At 32.9% G+C, this 23,596-nt stretch overlaps 1 protein-coding gene, 1 long non-coding RNA gene and 1 pseudogene across 2 annotated transcripts; 1 reads left to right on the top strand and 2 right to left on the bottom strand.

Annotated features, from left to right (window-relative positions):
* The first annotated feature begins 149 nt into the window (after positions 1–149).
* Positions 150–1,363, top strand: LOC143593883 (uncharacterized). The gene is made up of 2 exons (XR_013146213.1): positions 150–608; positions 651–1,363. It is a non-coding gene; the product is annotated as an uncharacterized LOC143593883 (long non-coding RNA).
* A 1,435-nt stretch (positions 1,364–2,798) lies between these two features.
* Positions 2,799–4,381, bottom strand: LOC143593882 (delta-9 acyl-lipid desaturase 2-like; annotated as a pseudogene).
* A 7,761-nt stretch (positions 4,382–12,142) lies between these two features.
* LOC143593886 (uncharacterized) lies at positions 12,143–12,757 on the bottom strand. Its single transcript, XM_077073361.1, has one exon. It carries the CDS (start codon positions 12,755–12,757, stop codon positions 12,143–12,145), a length of 615 nt encoding a protein of 204 aa, XP_076929476.1.
* Positions 12,758–23,596: the final 10,839 nt, after the last annotated feature.

The following is a 23,596-nucleotide window of genomic DNA, read 5'->3' as shown; positions in this document are numbered from 1 at the left end:
CAAATACGAGTTTAATTAATTTCAGGGCTGCTTCATCTGCTGCACTTATGCTTTTGCATCAAAGTTTACTAAGGTGTTACTTTCTCTCTCGTTATTAAATTTAGCTGACACAGTAACTTATATTTAAATTAAATATTATTTTTAGGCGTGTCTGAGTTTGTTTATACCGTATATAGTTGCCTACTAAATATGGTATAAAATTATATCGCGAAGCGTACTCAAGCTCACCATGTGAAGCTGCCAGACATTAGCTCGTTTAAACTAGCTTATTCAACCTTTTAGCATCGATTAAGAAGAGATCGTAAGTTGATGACATAATTGCATAATATAAACAAAATAAGCTCGTTTAAATTATGCTTATTCAATCTTTTTTCCGAGACTTGAGCTACTAGTTATAAATATTTAACACCTTAATTCTCTGTTTGTTGTGATTTTCTATATAATTTTAGTTTCCTTGTGTAGATTCTGAAAACTATTTATGCAACGTTTGGAAGTAAGAGATGCTAATATCCTCTGTTTTACTTCAGACTTTAGAGTATGGTTTAGATGTATTCATCAAATACTATAGTCAATTTGCCCGTCTATTTATGGGCTGACACTTGTTAAAGGTACTTTAATTTTATCTCACTTTATTTACTGTTGGTGATTAGGTTATGTAAAGTTTTTTATACAAGGCTCATGCGACGTTAATTAATATTTGTAGCTGGAATCAAATTGGCATTTTCTGGAAGCATCATTAAAGGTAATCTTGATGTCAATCATTTACTAATTGGCGTTTAGAACTTAGAACTTGGATCAACTTTTGTGTTTTATTATCTAACGGGTCAAAAGTTTTAGCATAAGCTAAAAAAGGATATCAACATGTCAAACGTGTTAAAACATTGTCCAAGTCATATCTAATGCATGAAACCTCTTGAATAGTTTAAATCATGTATTCTAAAAATTTAGTATTATTATTGAAACATTATGAATTCGGGCTAGGCTTGTAATGAACTGAACGAACACGAACATAGCATGTTCATGTTCGCTCGTTTAACTTTAAACGAACAAACAATCGAAAACAAACAATTGAAGGAACAAAAGTTTATTATTTATGTTTGTTCGTTAAGTGGGATATGGTAATATATTTGTATAAAGTATTAATAATTGTTTGTTGAGCAGGCCACGAAGAACAGAAGAAGACATTTTCAGAGATATATTCAGGATTGTATTCATGAATGCGACGAGATAGCGTGTATAGCTCGAATATCATTTTTTATATTTGTTTATAGAACTCGAATAAAATTTTGTATTGATCATCTTTGATAGAAATTAATAGTTTTATTCGTGTTTGCATCTATAATTATATGATTTTACATTTTAATACTTATTTGCAAAAAATTGTTACTGCATTGTGTCAAAAATATAGTCAGGTGCAGGTTGGTCGCAAAAAGGAGTGGTTGTTGGAAGATTTGCGACCGCAACACCGGTAGAACCTTTTGCGACCGCAACACCGGTCAGAACCTTTTTGCAACCGCAGCCGGTCGGCGACTGCAGCACCGGTCGGTACATTTGCGACTGTTACTTGGTCGCAAATGTAATGGCAGTCGCAACAGAGCAACAGCGACCAGCATTTTTCCGACTACACTTTCAGTTGCAAAACGGTCGCAACAAGGCAATTGCAACCGTTTTCCGACCGAAAAGGCCATTGCAAATGCTTAGTTTTCTAGTAGTGTATTTCAGAAGCTTTTTATAGTGAGAAGTGCGAGAAGTGAAGGTGTAACTCCGTTAATCCCTAATTTCACTTCCTTTCTTATGATGTTACCTATATGTATGTAGGTTGGTTGTACATATGTCTTAGCTAGACACATATACATGCGTACCAACACACATTCAAACCTACCTACACACATACAAAAATACATACACATATACAAAAACACGTACGTATACACATACATGCGCACCTACACAATAAGAAAGGGAGTGAAATTAGAGATTAATTAAGTTACACCTTCTCTTCTCGCACTTCTCGTTGTAATATCACTTCTCCAAAATCCATCTCCTTCATTCTTAATCATATATTTAAAAATAAATAAGTTATTTATTAATTCCCTCCATCCAGTTTATGATATAAGGACGGAATAGTGACTCAATATATATGTGTACGTGGATCAATATTTACTCTATATACTTATTTTATAATTTATTTATTTTTTTGCGGAAGAAAGATAAAGTGTAATAAAAATGAATAAATGTAATTTTTTATTGAATAAAGAATGTATTTGAGGAATCGGATGTAAGAGAGATTTAAAAGATGAACAAAGTTTATATATAAATGCATTTCTAATTAAATTATATTGATTTAAATAAGGATTTCAATTTAAATGTTCATGACTTTAACCAAACGGAGTGCCCCCTTCCTTCCTCATTGTTTAGAGTATTGATATTCGAGTTTTTATATTCATAACTTATATATAATATAATTAAAAAAATAGATGAAATAACTAAAACATCAATACATTAGATTTTGTAAATAATTTTAGAAAAAACTAAAGTACATTTTTATATATAAATGTTTATATTTAATCTTTTATATTTTGTTGTGAGTACATAAAAATGAAGAAAAATAATGAAATAAATGTTTGTGATAAGATAAGAATGTAAGATAGAGACAGAGACGGAGAGTTGGATGGTTTTTGAGAAGTAATAAAAATTTGAAGAAAAATATATTGTTTAGTTAAATGATATGGATAGACTCCAATGTGAATATTGTTAGTGGTGGTCTGATTTTGTTTTAAAGGTTTCCCTTTCACACACATAACTTTGAACTCAACTGGAACACAACATCATTCTTGTTTTCTCGGCCTCAGTCGGCAACCTAACATCTTTTGCCAATCCAACCATCTCTAGAAACTTGATCAACTCCCATGTCAAGTCCAACTGCCACCATTCCATTCCATGACACGCCGAGCTTGGAAACGCATGGTGATTGTTATGCCAACCCTCTCCGAACGTTAACAACGCCACCCACCTGTTTTTAATGGCCATATGATCGATCATCCATTTTATCTCTAATCTTATCCATACATGAAACCCATACCCATACCACCTATTTAATTAATATATATATATGCACTAACAATATACCAGTTATTGGAGGATGTATCAGGGGTCTTCCATGGTCTCTCACCCCATATATGACATACTGAGGTAGCAAAGAAGGTGCAGTGGTTAACCATCACTGCTCTCATGCCCTACATGGATTGACTCATCCAAATATAATTAAAGTATTAATTTATTGAAACATAAAATCTACATTAAAAATCAAAATATTAATAATGTATGATTGTGTATATTTAATTATACCATTCCCCAAGCAAGGTAAGGAAAGCCTCCAAGCGCATATAGTAGGGTTCCAAGTCCTATTGTATGCCAAACATATATATGTATCATGAAGAAATCTATAGAACCATTGCGCTTTTAGCTCCGGGACGTTCGAATATTGTCCACTTTTTAATTCTCCACACTAATGGATTGTGATGACATAAAAAATTCAACTTCAACTTAAGCATGCATGTAATGTAAATATATATTTTGTAAAATATGCAACACTCACCTTTGAAGCAAGATACTCGTTGTAATGGAACCAACCAATATGACTGAACCAAAAACCTTCTTTTGGGCTATGAGGGTCCTTCTCTGTGTCACTATTCTTGTGGTGATTCTTGTGTACACTCACCCAAAATATTGGATCTCTCTGGGCATTTTATGTAAGTAAAAGAATATAAATAAAACACAAAATAATGGTACATCATGAGGTTATATGATGTATGTTGAGCCATTCCCACTTTTGTGGGGTTGCTCGGGAGATTTACCTTAGTTCACCTTTTGTTTAATGTCGCGGGTTTGAATCCCACTCTTGTGCCATATTCCCAGGTTTAAGCCTAGGTGAAGCACCACTATGTGTCTTAGCCTCACGACATCGAACCCCTGAGAATTTTCAGTGTTCCTCGTTAAAAAAATGATGCGTTGCAACTTGCAAATATCATACCTGGCCTGCGTGGACGCCGCAATAAGCGAAGAAATACTCGAGCCATTTTGGGAGCTTGAAACTCCGGTGAGAAAGAAGTCTATGATAGCCTAGGGTAACACCCATCCCTGTAAAGATAGACAAGACCACCGTCACCCAGAATGCACCCCAGTTGAGCACGAAAGGTGCGAACACAGCCAATACGTGCTTTCCCATCATCAAGCTAAGATGGGTTACGTCCACCTTATCCCAATCTCGGAACCAAAACCCTCCGTTCCGCTTCATCTCCAACTCCAACATTAACGTCTCATGAGTTGCTGACGTAGCCCTAGTTACATGGTTTGGTGTAATTTGGTTTACTTTGAGCTTGGTTGACGCGGAGGCATTGAAACGAGATGTAGGTATTTGAGGGATCCTCCATTTGTTGTTGATTGTGGTGGGAAAGGTTGCAGAATAGAGAGTGAGTGACATGTTGCTCGAACGCAAGATTTTCTGGTTATGATAGCACATGGAATGTTTCTGAGATTTAATGACAAGATGGTTATGGACAAAAAGAGGTGTGTATGTGAGCGTGGGGATTGATCGACCTATTGCAAATGGGGGAAAAGATCAAAATGGTTCATTACAATCCGACGATTTAAATGGGGGACCTCCCGTTTAAATCTATCATCCGACGGTTTATGGAATGAACAAGATTTTGGCATGTGTCCTCAAAACAATAAGATTTGTCATCCTACTGATCTATTATGTCGGCCAGCTGATCTTTCCGTAGGCTGAATGATTTATTCGGTCGAGTATTTCAGAAAATGATTAATTTTAAAACAAAGGGTCGACAAAATAAATCAGTCGACAAAATAAATCGGTCGACCGACAGAAAGATCAGTAGGATGACAGATCTTATTGTTTTGAGGACTCGTGTTAAGAACTTGTTCGTTTCATAAACTGTCAGATGGTATATTTAAACGGTCAACCCAACCGTTCTTGGTATGGTCATTTTGAGTATTTATAGAATTGGGGGCCAGTAAATGAATTTGGTTGATCAAATAGACATTTTCTTTTTATTTTCCCATTGCAAAGTCACTATCATCTTACAACATTCCATTTATTTTTCGTCCATTTTCAGTTTGTGTCGACGTTCCCAAGCAAAATCCAATCCCATCATATCTTCAGCCTACAAGCAAATCGCCTTATAACTTTTTATATTGTGTACGTTAGTGAAGTCCCTCTATGGTGTACACATAGAGACGTTAACATTGGTCTAAGGTTTCGTTAAGTTGTGATAGAATCGTTATAGAATAGGCAACACTTCTTCCCTCATTCTTATCATGGAGTAGCTCAGAAACTATAAACTCTATTATGTTAGGGGAATGATAGACTAGAACTATAATAAAAGCTTATTAGCCACCATTTTTTCACATCTTTTTTGTTTTTATGTTTGAACGGGGCAAATTATACTCTCCGGGGTTTCGATCGATATCATGGGGCTTAATCCATCTGATGGCCAACAAGCCATGCATACTAAAACCCAGGAATATAACATATAAATGGGATTCTAATCCCACGACATCAAAATAAGAAACTCTTATAAGAACATAAGGTAAAACTCCTGATGATCCTACCAAAATGGGAATGACTAACTTCTTCTTTAATTCACCTAATTCTTTAAAATGTCTAAAAACTACAAACTAAACTTTTTTATTAAATTGATTCGAAAGCTAGAAATTGGTGATTTCAAAATTCTTTATTTTTTCTTAATTGAAATAGCTTTTCAAAATAAGTAAGGATAAACCTCACATCCTCTAGAAAATGTTCTTTATTTGACAATTGAACATAAAGCTTACTATTTGTTTAATGTTTGGCGGGGTGATCAATGATTTTGGGTGTTTATTAGAAATCAGATAATCCCATCAATTAAGTGTTATGGCTTATTTTCATTTTGTCGGTTTCATGGTGTTACAATTGAGGTTATAGGACCGTTGATCATGCTTTATTGACCGCATTGGTTGAGAGATGGCATCAAGAAACGCACACATTAATTGCATCTTTCATTTGGTGAAGCAATAATAACTTTACAATATATGCAACCTTTGTGAGGTTTGCTAGTTAACGGTGCAACAATCTAACTATCTATATAATTGCCTATCATAAAATCCTATGTGTCGCTCTCAGGTTGTTTCCCTCATTCTCTAGAGCCACCAAATTTCTTGATTTATAAATGGAGGCTTCTCATGTATTTGACCCGAATTCGCGGGTATGGGTCTCACCAAACCCGGATAGCCTTTAAATGGGTTATAACATCTCATTTATTTGTAAAACTATTTCATAAGCAAATAATAATTTTCACGGGTCATGGGTCTCTCCAACCCCGAATAACCCTTAAACGGGTTATAACAACTCATTTATTTGTGAAATAACCCCTTAATTATCAAAGAATAATTTTTACGGGTTATGTGTCTTACCAAACTCTAATAGCCCTCAAATGGGTTATAAGATCTCATTTATTGATAAACACTTTCATTATCAAACCCTAATTTAATTTATCTACTTTACATGTTCTTCGTTGCTGGTCTATCATCTACATCATCGGTTAAATTCCAATACTACCCACCATCATCAACTACATCAACGCCTCTTTTTTCATTAGATATATATTTGTGTTCGTGTTTGTACATTTAGAAAAATCAACATGCTCGTGTTCGTTTATGTTTGTTCGTTAAAAATCTAAAAAACCTAAGCATTTCAACTGATAAAACCCAAACGTTAAAAAGTATAATAACAAACTAATACATATGTATAATTAAAACAAAACTACATTAAAAGATAAAATAATCATCATAAAATAGTAAAATGATTTAAAACAAAACTTTAAATAAACCCTCAAAACACGGGAGGATCAAACTAGTTAGCTATATTGTTGAATTGTTAACTCCTCATTCTTCCCAGAGCAAATAGTTACTTGGTGTGTACAATTTTTGGCGTTGACACCTAAATTGAGATGTAAAAGGTTGTAAAATAAGTTTATCACGCATCTTAGGCAAATTAAAATTTTAATTTTCCTGAAAATCTTACTGAAGAAAAATTTATACAACGTAAGAGGTTAATGCATTTATACGGTGGTACCATATTTCCTTATTCAGTTATTCCATTAGAGAATTCATAACATGGTCCATCTCCTTAAGTCCGGATCTATATGACGGACAACAAACTCGAGAAAAACCAAATCCACCATTTTAAAGAGAGGTCTTTGAGAGGAAAGTTTGCTCTTGTAAACTTGAAACAAACCTTATGTGGCACATTCTCTCTCTCTCTCTCTCTCTCTCTCTCTCTCTCTCTCTCTCTCTATCACACACACACTCATATATATTGTTGGAAATCTTGTATTAATAATAAACAGAAATAAAGAAACAATTGACACAGTAAACCGAGCTTGTGTTTAACACAATTCCCTTAAACAGATTCGCGGTCTGTTCCCAGAGTACTCCGGTTCGAAACAGAATTAGTGCTCTGCCGGACTCGATCACTTGCCTGAAAACGAAAGCGAAATAATATTGTTGTAGAGAGGTAGTAGAAGAAGTGTGTTTGATTTGGTGTGTCTTGACTAAAGAATGGTCATGGTATTTATAACCATTAAAGAGTATTAAATAATAATAATATTCATCTAATGACCATTATTAAAGAATTGAAACTGAATAAAAATAATCATAATCATTATGATTATTAATGGTATTGACCAGACAACCAATTTGAATTTCAAAAACAAATTCAAAAACTGTCTCACGCGGGCTCGGGTTTTCGGAGTTGCGTTCGTGTTCGCGGAACGTGCGGGCACGCACGAGTTCGATGGATTTCTAGCTCCAGAAACCCAAATTTGCACCCCCACTGCGCGCACGTAGAATTCAAATGGGTGTAAGGGCTCTACCTTATAAACCATTCATTATTTTGTTCCCAATCCGATGTAGGACAAACATTTACCACTTCCTTCATTCACACACTTAAAACTTCCAACAATCCCGCACATGAATGGAGGTCGAAACAACATTATTCCGATTAGATTTCAGCAGTTGAATCTTGCATACAATAGGTAGGTGTTATCCTTTGAACCTTTGCTTATGAAGCATACTTAGCCCACTGGCTCTGAGTAGACCGTGATGTCTTTGAACTCGTCTGTCGTTTGTGTAGACAACAGTACACTTCACACAAGAATCTCCCTGACAAAGTCAAGTCCTCATAGTTATGTTCGTTATGGTCATGAACATGCGCCTGGTTCTGCAAGAGCTATTAAGTATTGTGCCCAACAAAACCCTTCGAAGCTACCCCACTTCTCTCTCACATATGTGATTCACCATGTATGACTACCTGGTCGAATCATTAAAAGCCATATGCTTAGCCTCACACTAGTCACTTTAGGAATGGACTAGGAAGGTTACCTTGCTACGTGGTAATCTCCCTCTTCAAATTGTAGGGTTATCCCCCCCACAGTGACCGCACTAATTCATACAATTAGGTTTTCCTATTGAACTCAATTCTTGGGATCTCCAGTCTGTTGAGTTAGGTTTCCTTCGCATGAACTTTAATTTTCCAAGGGCTTCAGCCCCATTCCCATGGACGACTTCTGAACTAACTCTCTACTTAGGCCTTTTGTTAGCGGATCCGCAATATTATCCTTTGACTTCACGTAGTCAACAGTGATAATTCCAGTAGATATTAGTTGTCGTACCGTATTATGTCTACATCTAATATATCTATTCTTACCATCATACATTGTGCTATGAGCTCTGCCAATTGCCGATTGGCTATCACAATATATACAATGGCCGATGCCGGCTTAGGCCATCTTGGTATATCCTCAACAAATTGACGTAACCATTCTGCCTCTTCGCCCGCTTTATCTAGGGCGATGAATTCTAATTCTATCATGGATCTAGCTATAATATTTTGTTTAGACGATTTCCACGATATAGCAGCACCTCCAAGTGTGAATACATACCCACTTGTTGCTTTGGAATCATTCGTGTCAGATATTCAATTTGCATCACAATGTCCTTCGACAACTGCTGGATATCTGTTATAATGTAACCCGTATTCTCTAGTGTATCTTAGGTACCGAAGCAACCGAATCACACAGTTCCAATGACTTGAACTTGGGTTGCTTGTGTATCTACTTAGCTTGCTCACAGCATATGTTAAGTCGGGTTTAGTGCAACTCATAAGATACATCAAACTGCCAATAATTCTTGAGTATTCCAACTGGTTAACGGGTTCACCTCTATTCTTAGCTAGATGTTGACTTGTGTCAATGGGAGTTCTAGCTACATTAGAGTCATTTGCATTAAACTTCTCAAGAATTTTTCTCACGTAATGGGATTGACTTAAAAGAAGTCCATTTTGGGTTCGTGTGATTTTAACTCCCAAAATCACATCCGCAAAACCCATGTCCTTCATGTCAAATCTTGCTTTTAGCATGCTCTTTGTGGACGTTATGATTTTGTCATCACTTCCAGCAATGAGCATATCATCTACGTATAGACACAAAATGACATATCCATCGGATGTGTCCTTCACGTATATACATTTGTCACATTCATTGATTTTGAACCCAGCATCAAGCATGACATGATCAAACTTTTGGTGCCATTGTTTAGGAGCTTGTTTCAATCCATACAAGGATTTCACAAGTTTACATACTTTCTTTTCTTGCCCAACTGCTATGAAGCCTTCAGGTTGTTCCATGTAAATCTCTTCCTCTAGATTTCCATTCAAGAAAGCCGTTTTTACATCCAGTTGGTGAACTTCCAAGTTTCTAATGGCGGCAATGGAAAGCACCAACCTTATAGATGTTATTCGCGTAACCGGCGAAAATGTATCAAAGTAAGCCTTCTCGTTGTTTATATCCTTTGATCACCAACCTTGCCTTATACTTATCGATGGTGCCATCAGGTTTCATCTTCTTCTTGAAGATCCATCAATATCCTAGTGGTTTACACCCTTGAGGAAGATCCACTAGTTCCCACGTATGATTTTGTAAGATAGAATCTATCTCACATTTGATGGCCTCCCTCCACTGAGGTTCTTCTGCGGAATTCACCGCTTGTTGATACGTTTGAGGTTCCTCTTCTACCATGTAGGCAAGGAAATTAGGGCCGAAGGATTTTTCAGTCCTTTGCCGTTTACTTTTTCAGATTTCAACCTCCTCTGTGTCTTCCCGATGTTCATCTCCAGTACTCTCGTTTTGAATACTTTCCTCAACCGGTCTAGAATAGCTCGGTTTTCCTTTATCCAAACATGGGAACATATATTCAAACCACGATGCATCCTTTGATTCTATTATGGTGCCATTGTTTATTTCGAGATTCTTGGAATCATACACAAGAAATCGATATGCACCACCGGGAAGGGTATATCCTATAAATACACAATCCACAATTTTGGGTCCTATTAGGAGGCGTTTTGGTGGGGTCACCACTACCTTGGCTAGGCACCCCCACACTCGCAAGTATTTATATGGTGGTTTAATTTTCGTCCATAACTCATATGTAGTTAGATCTTTCTTCTTATTCGGTATCATGTTTAAGACACAATTAGCCGATAAGATTGCTCCCCCCCACATGTTCGAGCTTACCCCAGAACTTATCATCATGGCATTCACCATTTCTTTCAAGGTTCGGTTCTTACGTTCCGATATGCCATTTGATTGAGGGGAGTAAGGAGGTGTGACTTCATGTATGATTCCTTCTTTTTCACACAAGTCAATAAAAGGTGAAACATATTCACCTCCTCGGTCACTCCTTACTCTTTTAATTTTTCGATTTAGTTGATTCTCAACTTCGGCTTTAAATAAGATAAACTTATCAATAGCCTCGTCCTTACTTTTAAGTAAGTAAACATAGCAATATCTTGTACTATCATCAATGAACATGATGAAGTACTTGTTCCCACCACGAGTAGGAATTGCTTTTAGATTACACACATCGGTGTGAATCATCTCGAGGGGTTCGGCAAATCGTTCAATCTTTTTGAATGACGATCTCGTTTGTTTTGCTTCGACGCAAGTTTCACATTTATTATTTGAGTCGATATCGAATGTTGGTATTCAATTAAGTTTAATCAAACGTCGAATGGAATTAAAATTAACATGACCTAGTCTACCATGCCAAACATTAGAAGACTCAAACATATAAGCAGAACTAATAGCATTCTCATTCATTTTATTAAACACGATTACATTCAACTTGAACATACCATTAAGGGCATAGCCCTTACCAACATACACACCATTTTTGGTCAACACGACCTTATCAGACTCAATCACCATTTTGAACCCAAACTTGTTCAACAGCCACCCCAACACAAGATTCTTACGAATTTTGGGAACATACAACACATTTGACAAAGTGAGTTCCTTTCCCGAAGTCATCTTCAAAACCACATTAAGGGCATAGCCCTTACCAACATACACACCATTTTTGGTCAACACGACCTTATCAGACTCAATCACCATTTTGAACCCAAACTTGTTCAACAACCACCCCAACACAAGATTCTTACGAATTTTGGGAACATACAACACATTTGACAAAGTGAGTTCCTTTCCCGAAGTCATCTTCAAAACCACATTCCCCTCACCTTTGACTTCGGCCGTAGCAGAGTTTCCCATAAACACTTTTTCTCCATTAGTCACCTCTTTGAAAGTGCTAAAGAGACTTTTGTCAAAGCACACATGACGGGTAGCCCCCGTATCGACCCACCAATCTTTGTTATTTTGCCCAACCAAGTTAACTTCGGTGACCATAATCGAGAGGTCCGTGACCACCGCAACAAGGTTCTCAACCTCACGAATCATGTTAACTTGTGGAGCATTTTCTTTCTTTAGAAGCTTGCACTCATTGGCCCTATGGCCTTGCTTTCCACAATTATAGCAAGTTCCTTGGAACTTCTTTTTCTTCCCAACTCTCTTAGGACCAAGGTTGAAGCCTTTCCCATGATTTTCTTTCCACCATTTTTACCCTTTGAAGATTGGCCATGTTCAACAACATTGGCCTTTGTTGTTCCGGGACCATCTATTCTTTTTAGTGCAAATTTGTTATCTTCTTCAATACGAAGAAGAACAAGATCTTCAATGGCCATCTCCTTTCACTTATGCTTGAGATAGTTCTTGAAATCGACCCAACTTGGTGGTAGCTTTTCAATAATACAAGCAACTTGGAATGTCTCACTAAGCGACATCCCTTCCGCATGAATATCATAAATAATAACTTGCAAATCTTGAACTTGACTCATAACAGTTTTTGAGTCTATCATTTTAAAGTCCAAGAACTTAGCCACCACGAATTTCTTAGTACCGGCATCTTCGGTTTTGTATTTGTGGTCCAACGACTCCAATAATTCTTTGGCAGTCTTGGCCTTACAATACGCGTTATAAAGTGCATCCATCATGCCATTCAAGACATAGTTCCGGCACAAGAAATCCGAATGATTCCAAGCATGAACCGCGCTTACCGACAGCGCATCCGTTGCCCTTTCATCAACTTGGGGAACGGTTTCAGTCAAGAACGTCACAAGGTTCAAAGTGGTCAAATAAAAGAACATATTTTGTTGCCACTGTCTGAAATTCACACCGGTGAACTTTTCCGGTTTCTCAGCATGAGACGTGACTGCAGCAGGCAGCGGAGCGACCAAACCGGTTGTGACAGCAACAGCGGTGGTCACGATGGAAGAAACGGCAGTACTCATGGCTTGAGATTCCATTCTGAAAACGAAAATAATAAGTAATCTGTTTAAGTTTGTTGGAATAAACCGGGCTTGTGTTTAGTTATGACCATTAAAGAATATGGGCTCGGGTTTTCGGAGTTGCATTCGTGTCCGCGGGACGTGTGGGCATGCGCGAGCTCGATGGATTTCTAGCTCCAGAAACCCAAATTTGCACCCCTCTGCGCGCGCGTAGAACTTGTGGTAAAACATGTCACAAGGAATTCAAATGGGTGTAAGGGCTCTACCTTATAAACAATTCATTATTTTGTTCCCAATCCGATGTGGGACAAACATTAACCACTTCCTTCATTCACACACTTAAAACTTCCAACATATATACACACACACACACATTATATATATATATAATTTTAATAGCTTTGTAGAGGTTTGTTGTTGTGGAAAAAGGTAAGATTTTAAGGAAAAGTTTGAAATAAAATGTGGTGATAATGTGATGGTTTGTGAACGTTTGCTGTTGAGGATGCTCTAAGTAGTTAATTGGGTACACTTGTATATTCTAAACCACGTAAGTAGTTGATTTAAATACATATGCGTTGAGTTGGGGGGGGGGGGGGGAGGGGGGGATGCACTTTTGGCATGTTTGTATAGAAACTTTTGTAAAAGTATCATCTAATTTAGCTATCGAAATTTGTGGTCCTACTTCCTCATGGATCCAGCAACTTTTTATGAGGTTGATTTCATCAAAGCATACGGTGCTCAATAGGTTAAAATAAGCATATAGCATATATGAGTTAATTTTTTATATACTTTATTCAGATTTGTTTTATTTATTCAGGTGGCAGTCGAACTTATATATACAGAGACCTGTCACATGTAGTGAAAACCTATCGTGATGAGCTCTTTGATTCACATGAAAACATGGTAGTTGGAACCGACATAGATTTAATAACAACATATATACGTAATTGTTACATATTTACTTGAATTTATTCATTTTGTGTTGGTTTTATTGGGACCCTCCATAGTTGTGTTTGAATTAGATGGCTAATTGCTCTAGTTATATTGAGCTTGGTGGACGAGGTGGCATTGAAATCTATATGGGTATTCATTTGATGAAGCTTTTCTGGATACAAGCACTTTCCATAATAAACGAAGCATCATGAAGAAACATTGACACGTGAATTGAAAACGACGAAATAATATACACGTATCTATCAAGAAAAAAATCTTGGGAATAAAATACTACAAAATTTACTTTAAAGGTAAGATAATATCATTTCTATCATCTCTAAAAAATGGCTTAATTTTTGTTAATTGGAAGTTCAAACACCCGATATGAAACACTAATCAAGTCATTTGGAGTAACGTTTCGAGCTAAGTTTTACATTAATTGACTCGTATCCTCCGTCCAATCAAAAGCCCTAAAATCAGTTTGAAATTCAAAAAAAAAAAAAAATTAACGCCGTTAAGTTTTTTTTAACGGAGAACCCAGTTTTTTTAAAATTTGACACCATCAATAACAATAAACTTAGTTGAGATTATTATTGACAAATAACATTTAGATATAATTATTAAAATCAAATAAAACATAAATAATAGCCACCAGTACATGAAGTAAACCCACGTTGATATACACTAGAAGGGTGCCCGCGCGATGCAGCGGGTATTTGAACATAGACTTTGTTAATCACGCAACAATTATGGGAGTTCATAGTTCGGTTTGAAACCTTACAACCGTTTAAATCGGTCATCAGTTAGGTTAACGATTGTTTTTTTTTAACTTTCGGTTTCAATTTTCTACAGTTTAGTTACTATTTTCGATGACAAATAATCATTACTAATAGTTTGGCTCGCATGTTTAACTTAAACCGTCAAAACCGGCCTTAAACACTCATACGTATCATGTTGATTTTTTTAATTGAAAAAAACTCCAACAATATGATACTCAAATTAAAGAGAATAAAATGCTCGTTTTTATGGTGCAACATTTTTTTAAAAATATTAGCGTACGAAAAAGTTATGTCGATTTAAAAATCGTGTAGGGGGGGGAAGTTGGTTTAAAATTAAAATAATTAGTAATAAATGATTAAGATGAGGGGGCAAACATGTAAGTATTCTTTCATTTAACAAAAGTTGAGAGTAAAAATTTGTAAATGTATTAAATAAATTGAAATTCACGTGTGCAATTTATGCTTGAAAGTCCATTATGCCCTTGTTTATCATGCTTTGTAGTTGTACAATGTGTTCATTATGTTGTAAATTACTTAAATCCAAAACGTCTTAATTGCCCATCTTTCACATATTATATATAGTATAGATATGATTTCTTGGACGGAAAAAATGGCATGCATTACCAACATTCCCAAAACGGCAAAAAAGCATCACGGCCTTGCAAAAATAATTTTGAGTGGGGTACTATGTTCTCAGCCCCCACCACGGAATTGAACTCAGGCGAAAACGATAAACAAAACGTCTTATTATGTCAGCATCACGATCACGTCTTTTTTGTAGTCTTCCTCACAACTTGGCAAGATTATGTTAAGATCTCGTAGTCATTTTTATCAGGATGATTATGTTAAAGCACGTCAAGGAAAACCTGTCATAAATGAAGATGATCCGTATTTGTGTCATCTACCACCCATTTATAACACGCATTATGGCAAGCGTTTATGACACGCGTACGGCATACTTGGCAAGCATTTTTTGACACGCGTTTTTGACTCGTATTATCCGTGTGTTTCATGGTTTTTTTTAAGAAAAAAATAATTTTTTTTAGAATTACTAATTTTCACATAATACCAATTAAAATATAAATATAGCAAAACAATCCATTTCATATATTATTTTATAAAATACTAGCATTAAAAATTAACAACATTTCAAGGTTTCAATTTCATAATTGTCTATACAAAATTTTACCGGAAGATGAAGGGTGTCACAAAAGTTCACCATTCTTCACGAATTCCATCAATACATCAGTGTATTCATCTTTCTCTCCCTAAACCTAACAAAAAAATTGAATCAATGAGAGCGATATATTAGAACTAGTTCTCTATGCATATATTAAGCTCATAATAGAACCATGAAGCTATTGACAATCATGTAAAGTAGCAAGGACCTAAAACATACAACCCTAAGTTCTAAAAAAATATATGACACGAAACCTAAAGTTTAACTAAGAACCAGACACAATCGTATAGAAGAACATAACCAAAAAGTTGTTTTTTAATAAATGACAATTTAAATCTTTCATGTTTATATATAAAAGGTAATTACTAGTTAGGTGATATGAAGTCCAAGGCAACTCTGGTCGATAGCTTTAAAGTTATCCAACTTTTGATCATTGTAACTATCCTTTTGACCATAGGCCTATCAAGTACGTTTAGCAAAACCAATAAAAAAACAACTTAAGAGAAAACTGGGTCATATGGGTCCGGGTTGCCACAACACGACATGTTAGGTCTAAAAGCGAACCGAACATTTGGTGAACAATTCATGAACCATTCGGCAGGAAGTTCGTTTATTTAATAAATGAAGGAACATGAACAAAATATTTTGTTTATTTAGTTAAACGGACGAACATCAACACATGTCTCGTTCGTAAACATTCATTTATGTTCGTTCATTTATTAGTTTGTGCTCGCTCGCTTACATTCATTTATGTTCGTTAGTTACGTTTGTTCATTTGTGTTCGATAATATATTCATTTAAAGTTTTTTGGCTCATTACAAATTAGTCGCTTACATTCATTTATGTTCGTTAGTTTATGTTTGTTTAAGTTCGTTCGTTCGCGTTCGTTAATATATTCATTTAAACGTTCAAATTGGTAAATCATCATGGAATTTGTTTATTGCATTAACTAGGTCATTAACGTGTACGACACGGGTGGAAATATTTAAATTTTCGAACAAACACATGTCATTTGAAAGAACACCATAAGTTGTTATATGTTATTTGGGACGACAACATACTTTAAGTTGTAAATAATATTGGTACGAAAATCCAAGATTGTGAAATACAAAGATAAACCCAAAAAACATTCAAATTACAATCTTTGAAAACATAATCAAAAGTTAAAAATGTAAAATTCATAAGCTGCTAAAAAGACTTCCTTATAAACCATATTTATTCTTTATTTGTAAATTTGTCTTCCTTTTTTAATATAAGAATTTTAACACCACCCTTCGCTCTTGATAAAGCTACATAGAGTTGTCTATTTATAAACACCGGGTCTCTGAGATATATGTCAACTCTTGCTAGAGATTGACCTTCACTTTTGTTAATGGTCATTGGAAAACAAAATACAACTGGAAAAACTACATTCTCTTCAATTTAAATGAAAGTTTCTTATCTGAAGGTGTTAGAACAAAACGAATTATATAAGTGCGATAACCAGTATTAGTACCTGAAATAACTTTTACTACAACAAAACGCCTACCCAAATTAATTACTCGCAATCTAGTTCCATCACACAAATCGTTCTTCTGATCATATTCCATAGAAACACATTATTGGCACACCGACTTTTAGAACCAATATATGAGTCAAAATAATTTTGGTCTTTTTTATTTTATTTAACATAATGTGTTTATGAAAATTTTAGTTCGAATTAAGATATAAAAAAATAATTAGTATGATCTTACTTAAAATCCAAAAAACTGATTTTTTATATGGACCACAACTAAATTTGTGAATTTTTGTTGGAAAGTATAGAAATAATATAAATTGAGTTAACCAAATATAAGTAAAAAAATAATGGAGAAATATCTTTGCGCCTCTAACTAACATAAATTGATTCGTATAGACATCTTAATTAATACATATATTTTAATTGGTTTTAAGAAAAAAAAATAGTATTGGATAACTGAAAATTATGTTTCGTATCATTTCTAAATAAGAAAATAGAAAATAGAAATGTGTAAACATACATTCAATGTTATTAAAATTTGTTTATCAAAAAGGTATAATATAGTTAATTATAAACATATTAAAGTTGTTTATAATTTTCTGTTATATGTGCCTAATTTTTAGTTAATAACATATTAATTTTTATTTACTATATTTTAGTTAATAAAAAATTATATTTTAATAAAATATAGTGTGTTAACGCGTTTAAAATAAAATCTTACCGTTCAAAATGCTAGTAAGTAGTTCTCTTAGCGTTGAAGTTGCACGTTTACAAAAAAAATGCATTCTTAAAAAACATTTAAAGGGTAACTAAAAAATATTAAAATGACTAATTATTTGAATTAGCCCTCTTAATGGAAGACGTTGATTGACCAAAAATTACGTTTTCTTTAATTTTGAAGAAATCTATAATAGAATATAATATGGTTAATATATGAAAAAGATGAATAATATAAATATAAAAACCGAATTTTATAAAGCATGATATTTCAATTTTGCTGACTTAATGCAGGATTTTAATACACAAAACAGAAAAATTAGAAAACCGAGAAACCAAGTACTATTAACTTTAGTGACAATTGTAGGTTATTTATATTTGGTGTTTACAGAGATATTAAAGACATGACAATCAGAAATATTACACAGGAAACAACAATAACACAACTTACTCAACTGGATATAAAGACTATCGATTAACTTGAATCGACATATATGATCGAAAATTCATATATGCAAAAGTATCTAACCCACAAATATATTTCTATAATAGTAGCCCATGTTACACATGAGTTAAAAACATAAAAACAACCATATATATATAGACAATCATAAAATTTCATAACTAACGTATTAAACCAACACAAATATTTAACATAAGTTTGTAACCAAAATATTAAACATTTAGATTGTGTACATAAAAAGTTAATACTTACACAAATTTACTATACACCTAACTTAAAAAAACAAACGAAGACATGAACATGTTATCATCATATTAGCCCACTATCAACTTCTTTGACATTATGTTGCTTCAAAATATAAAAAACAAAATAAATCATAGCAAGCTGAGTAAATATACAACTAAAGTTATAAGGTATTATAAGTTTCATTTCAACATTAATAAATAAATAAGGGTATATTTTATTATAAATTATTTTGTAATTAAACTTTTGTGTTATTTCGATTCAAATACCTTTCAGTTAAATGTATTAAGTTAAATCGAGCCAATAAAGTTTTAATATACTAATTTCACTAATTAAGTATAATTAAAATAATATAGAGATAATTAAAATTAAACTGGTTAATTTTATTTTATTACATAGAAGTCATTTCCTAATTAAAATTTTATTAAAGTGACTGCAATCTGCAGTAAATTATGTTTCAAACTCTTTAACAACATTACTTTATTTAAAATTAATTTCATTATATAACTCCTTTTTCAATTGTATACAATAATCTTGACATTTATGCGTAATTAAAAATTGTTCAAATATAAAAGATGAAAACTTTATTGAGATTGAAAATTATTAAAAACTACAGAAGAGTTGTCAAATTTGATTCTGAAAAACAGAAATAAATAAATATATAAATGATTAGAATGCATCATTAAAATTAAAGATGATAAATAATCAATTATAGTGAATATCTAAGATTATATATGTAATACAAAGACGATTACAAGTAAACTAATAACCTACAACATTTGTCTCATTTGTCCAAACAATATAAACTTTGAAATGAATAATAAACTTTGTATTGCGAATCTCTTGGACTTGACTGCTGCAAATTCGAATTACTTCTAACAAATATCAAACTGGAAAAATATATATAGTTAGTAACTTACCTTCAAGAAAAAAATCAATTTTTTAATTAAAATGTCTAACTTTTAACTTTAAAAGGGTCAAGAGTTCGAATTTTAAAATGGTTTAAATAATTTTTTTTATTATTCACTTAAGGGATTTAGTTGAAATTGACATTAAATTCATAATAAATTGAAATATTTAAAAGAAACTAATATTTTTTTTTAATTTAAGGCATGAATATTAAATAACTATGAAATGGGTTTATAATTATGGATGGTATTCAAAAAATTAAAAAGGGTTTAAAAAATTAGTCAAATTAGGAATGAGAATTATGCTTGAATATGTAAATGTTATTTAAACATATTCAATAAAAATGGTCAAATTGAGTCAAATCGTTAATTTATTCAAATTCGGTTTTATAACAAATGGTGAAATTAAAACTCAATAACATATTAATGTAAATTTCATATAAATGGTGAGAATTGAATTTTGATATTCAGATATATATATATGTGTGTGTGTGTGTGTGTGTGTGTGACATTTGAATGGGGAAAATCGGTTTGAATGTATATAAAACTAAAAATGTAAAGTAAGATAATAAAGTATAACAATGTTTTAAATTGCGTAGACATTGGTGATTTAACTGGACTTTGACCAATGATGTACATAAAATTATACATCTTTTCGGCATCAAATAATTTCTAAAAATTGCAATTTCTATCAAATAACATAGCTTAAAAGGCTACTTATCATAATAAAATATAATTTCAGGTGAAACCAAGCCCCAAACGAAGAAACAAGCGAAAAGACGAAGAAAAACAGATGAAAACACAAGAAAAGCAAAGAAACACGCCCCCATGCCTCAAGAAACACGCCCCATGCTTTTGAACAACAGAAAAGACAAAAATCTACAAGAAAAGACAAAAACTAGGAACAAAAGCACGGGGTCGTGCCTCTCAACTACGGGGCCGTGGACGTCTACCAGAAAAGACAAAATGAATTTATCACATGTCACTATAAAACACGGGGGCGTGCCTACGTGGTCACGGGGCCGTGCATTTCTCTCTAGATTACCTATAAATAGTGGCTTATGTTGCACTCATTTGGTGTGCCTTGAAAAGAGTTCTATCCGGTTTTCTCTTATAAAAACACACACTAACACTCATATTGAAGATCTAGTGAAGAGTTGAAGGCTTGGATGTCATCACCATCAACCATCATCATCATCATTAAGAAAGATGATTCATCTACATTTGGTTAGATTGTTCTAGTTTAATCATGTGTTTGTTATCATCATCCATCTTAATGTTAATCATCATGCTCATTATGAGCTAAACTCCATTTACAATCTAAAATCTATGAAGAAGCTTTGTTTTACTTGATGATTATTTAAAACATGTGGTGTAGTCTAGTAAAGTACATGGTTATATTACAATTATCTTTTGATGAGAAATGTTTCACCATCTTAAATCACTAATTCAAAGTTGATGGTTGTCAATTCTAGTGGCAATCGTTCATGATCGATTCATGTTCTTGAAAGATAGAAATACTTTGATACATTATCGAAACATGGATCCTTATATTGTACTTAGAAATGATGAGATATAAGTTATGATGTATTTCTCTAAGTCTTGGTAATCTGAAAATGGCTTTGCTTAGGATATCATGCTAGTTAAAGAAATCATATGTTAATGAAATGTGTAATTATAACCTACATAAATCAACCAAGGGGAGGTTGTGTGACTAAACTACAACCACCCGAAGTTGTTAGAATTGGTATTTGAGAAATCGAAGTCAATCCTAATATTTCTACTTTACGAAACTACTTGCCAACTTAAATTGACATCATTGAGGTGACATGACATTAGGAAAGGGTGGAATTTAAAATGCGCACGTTACCTCCTTAGTGCCAAAGATGCTCACTTAAGGCTTAAGGAGCTATCTATCATATATTGCTATGGCAAGTTTACCACATGTTTGAATATTAATTATCAATGCTAAAATGGAGTGGGTTCTTGATCTTAGATGGTAACCTTCATGTAATTGAACTACTCATTTAGAATCTCTCATCTTGGTCACCTATATATTATATATAAGTATTTATATTTTATAGAAAGTTCAAAAATTAACCCCAAAAATGATTAAAACCTCCGATTAAAGTAAAACAACGATTTATCATTAGAAACATTTGTGTCCACGGATCGATACTTGGTTCTTATCAATACTATCCTACATATACGATAAGTACACTTGCCTATTTTGTGTGTGTTTAGTCTTTGTAGAAATCACTTTTATAAATTTAAAACACGATCTTGTGCAAAAGCTAAATATCCAAACCATCATATTTTATACAAGCATACGCGCACACGCATCAACCAACAACAATATAAGACTGATTATCTTACTATAGATAATTTAATGTCTTATAGAATAATCAACTAATTTCATTTTCGAATTATATAATAATCAATTGAATTATATAAATTGTAAAAAAAATATATAAATACATGGATACTAACAGAAATATGCATAAATATTATACAAAAATAAAAGACATCTTATCAAATCATTCTCAATCCATGAAATTAGCTATATCAAGTTGGGGACAATAACATGAAATGAAAAAATTAAATATCAATATTAATATTGCATAATAAATAAATTATAAATTATGGAAGATTTGAATCATGTGAAAAAAATGTAAAATTGATGTTATAATTTACAACCGGAAAATTTGAATCGCGTTCCGGAAAATGAAATAGTGAAGATCTCCATTGAATCTTCGATTTTGATATATAACCTAAAGAGATTATAAGAAAAAATCATCTAATTATTAATATAAATACAAACAAAAACGGAAAACAAAAATAATTGTAACTGATATAAAACCTTACTGGAATTATATGATAAGAGTATCAAATAGAGTATGAAATATAATTACCGGAATAATAAGATAAAGTATCAAATAAAACCTTATCGGGTTACCATAATAACTTCAACATACAAATTAAATCTTGCATTTTGATATACAACCTAAACAGATTATAACAAAATCATATAACAATTAAAATAAATATAAAAACCCTACCGAAAAGCATAATAACTTCACCATATCAATTCAATCTTGGATTTTGATATAAAATCTAAAGATATTATAACAAAGTAATATAAAAATTAAAATAAATATAAAACCTTACTGGAAAATGTTACCGGAAAACCGTAATAACTTCAACATATTAATTCGATCTAGAATTTTGATTTACAACCTAAAGAGATAAAAAAATCATATAACAATTAAAATAAATATAAAACATTACTGGAAAACCTTACCGGGAAACAATAAAACATTACCAGAAAAACATATAACAAAATCGGCCATTAATGGGATATAGGAGACGGTGGAGGAATAAGCCGGAAGAGAGAGAGAGAGAGAGAGATTAAAATAGTTAGGGTTTTCAATCTTGAGATTTATATAATGTAAATGAGATAATTTAGTAAGTTTTTGAATTCTTATAATAATTAGAATAATTAATATCATAATTACATTGATAGGTTAATTATGATTTTTGACCAGATTTTAAAAATATTTAATAATTATTAATAATCATTGATTGTCTAGTATTTTAATTTGTTTTAGAATTTTTTTATTCACTTGAATTATTAATAATCATTGATTGTCTAATATTTTAATTTACTTTATAATTTTTTTATTCACATGAAAAATAGACAAGTTGTAGATAAAAATGAAAAGTTTAAGAATACATCAATAGGAAAAGGTCATGTTGAGTTAAAGTCTGTTGTTTTAATAGTATAGTTAGATTATATGAACCTATAAAAACCATACAAATCTTTATATTTATATCTTGAACTGATGCAAAGATTGAACACTATACATAAATAGAAATTAATAAAAGGGAAATTGATTATTATGGGAAGTATACAAAGCATCCGTAATAAAGGTTGACTAATATAACATGTGAGCCGAATATCTCGAATACTCTCTAGTAACTTATCAAATTTGGTTTACTAACCGGTAACTAGTCAGTTTGATGTCTACTTTCACAATATATATTGTCAATTAGAAATATCAAAACAACACCATAAGTTTAATGCCATTTAAAAGTAAATCAAACATGAGTAATTCCAAAATTTGGAAGCGTATTAA

The sequence above is a fragment of the Bidens hawaiensis genome, unplaced genomic scaffold (assembly GCF_021521415.1).
Source record: "Bidens hawaiensis isolate Kalapana, Puna unplaced genomic scaffold, B.hawaiensis_p1.1 tig00042881_1, whole genome shotgun sequence".
NCBI lineage: Eukaryota > Viridiplantae > Streptophyta > Magnoliopsida > Asterales > Asteraceae > Bidens > Bidens hawaiensis.
The sequence above is the reverse complement of the archived record's forward strand: the minus strand, read 5'-3'. Positions and strand labels throughout refer to the sequence as shown.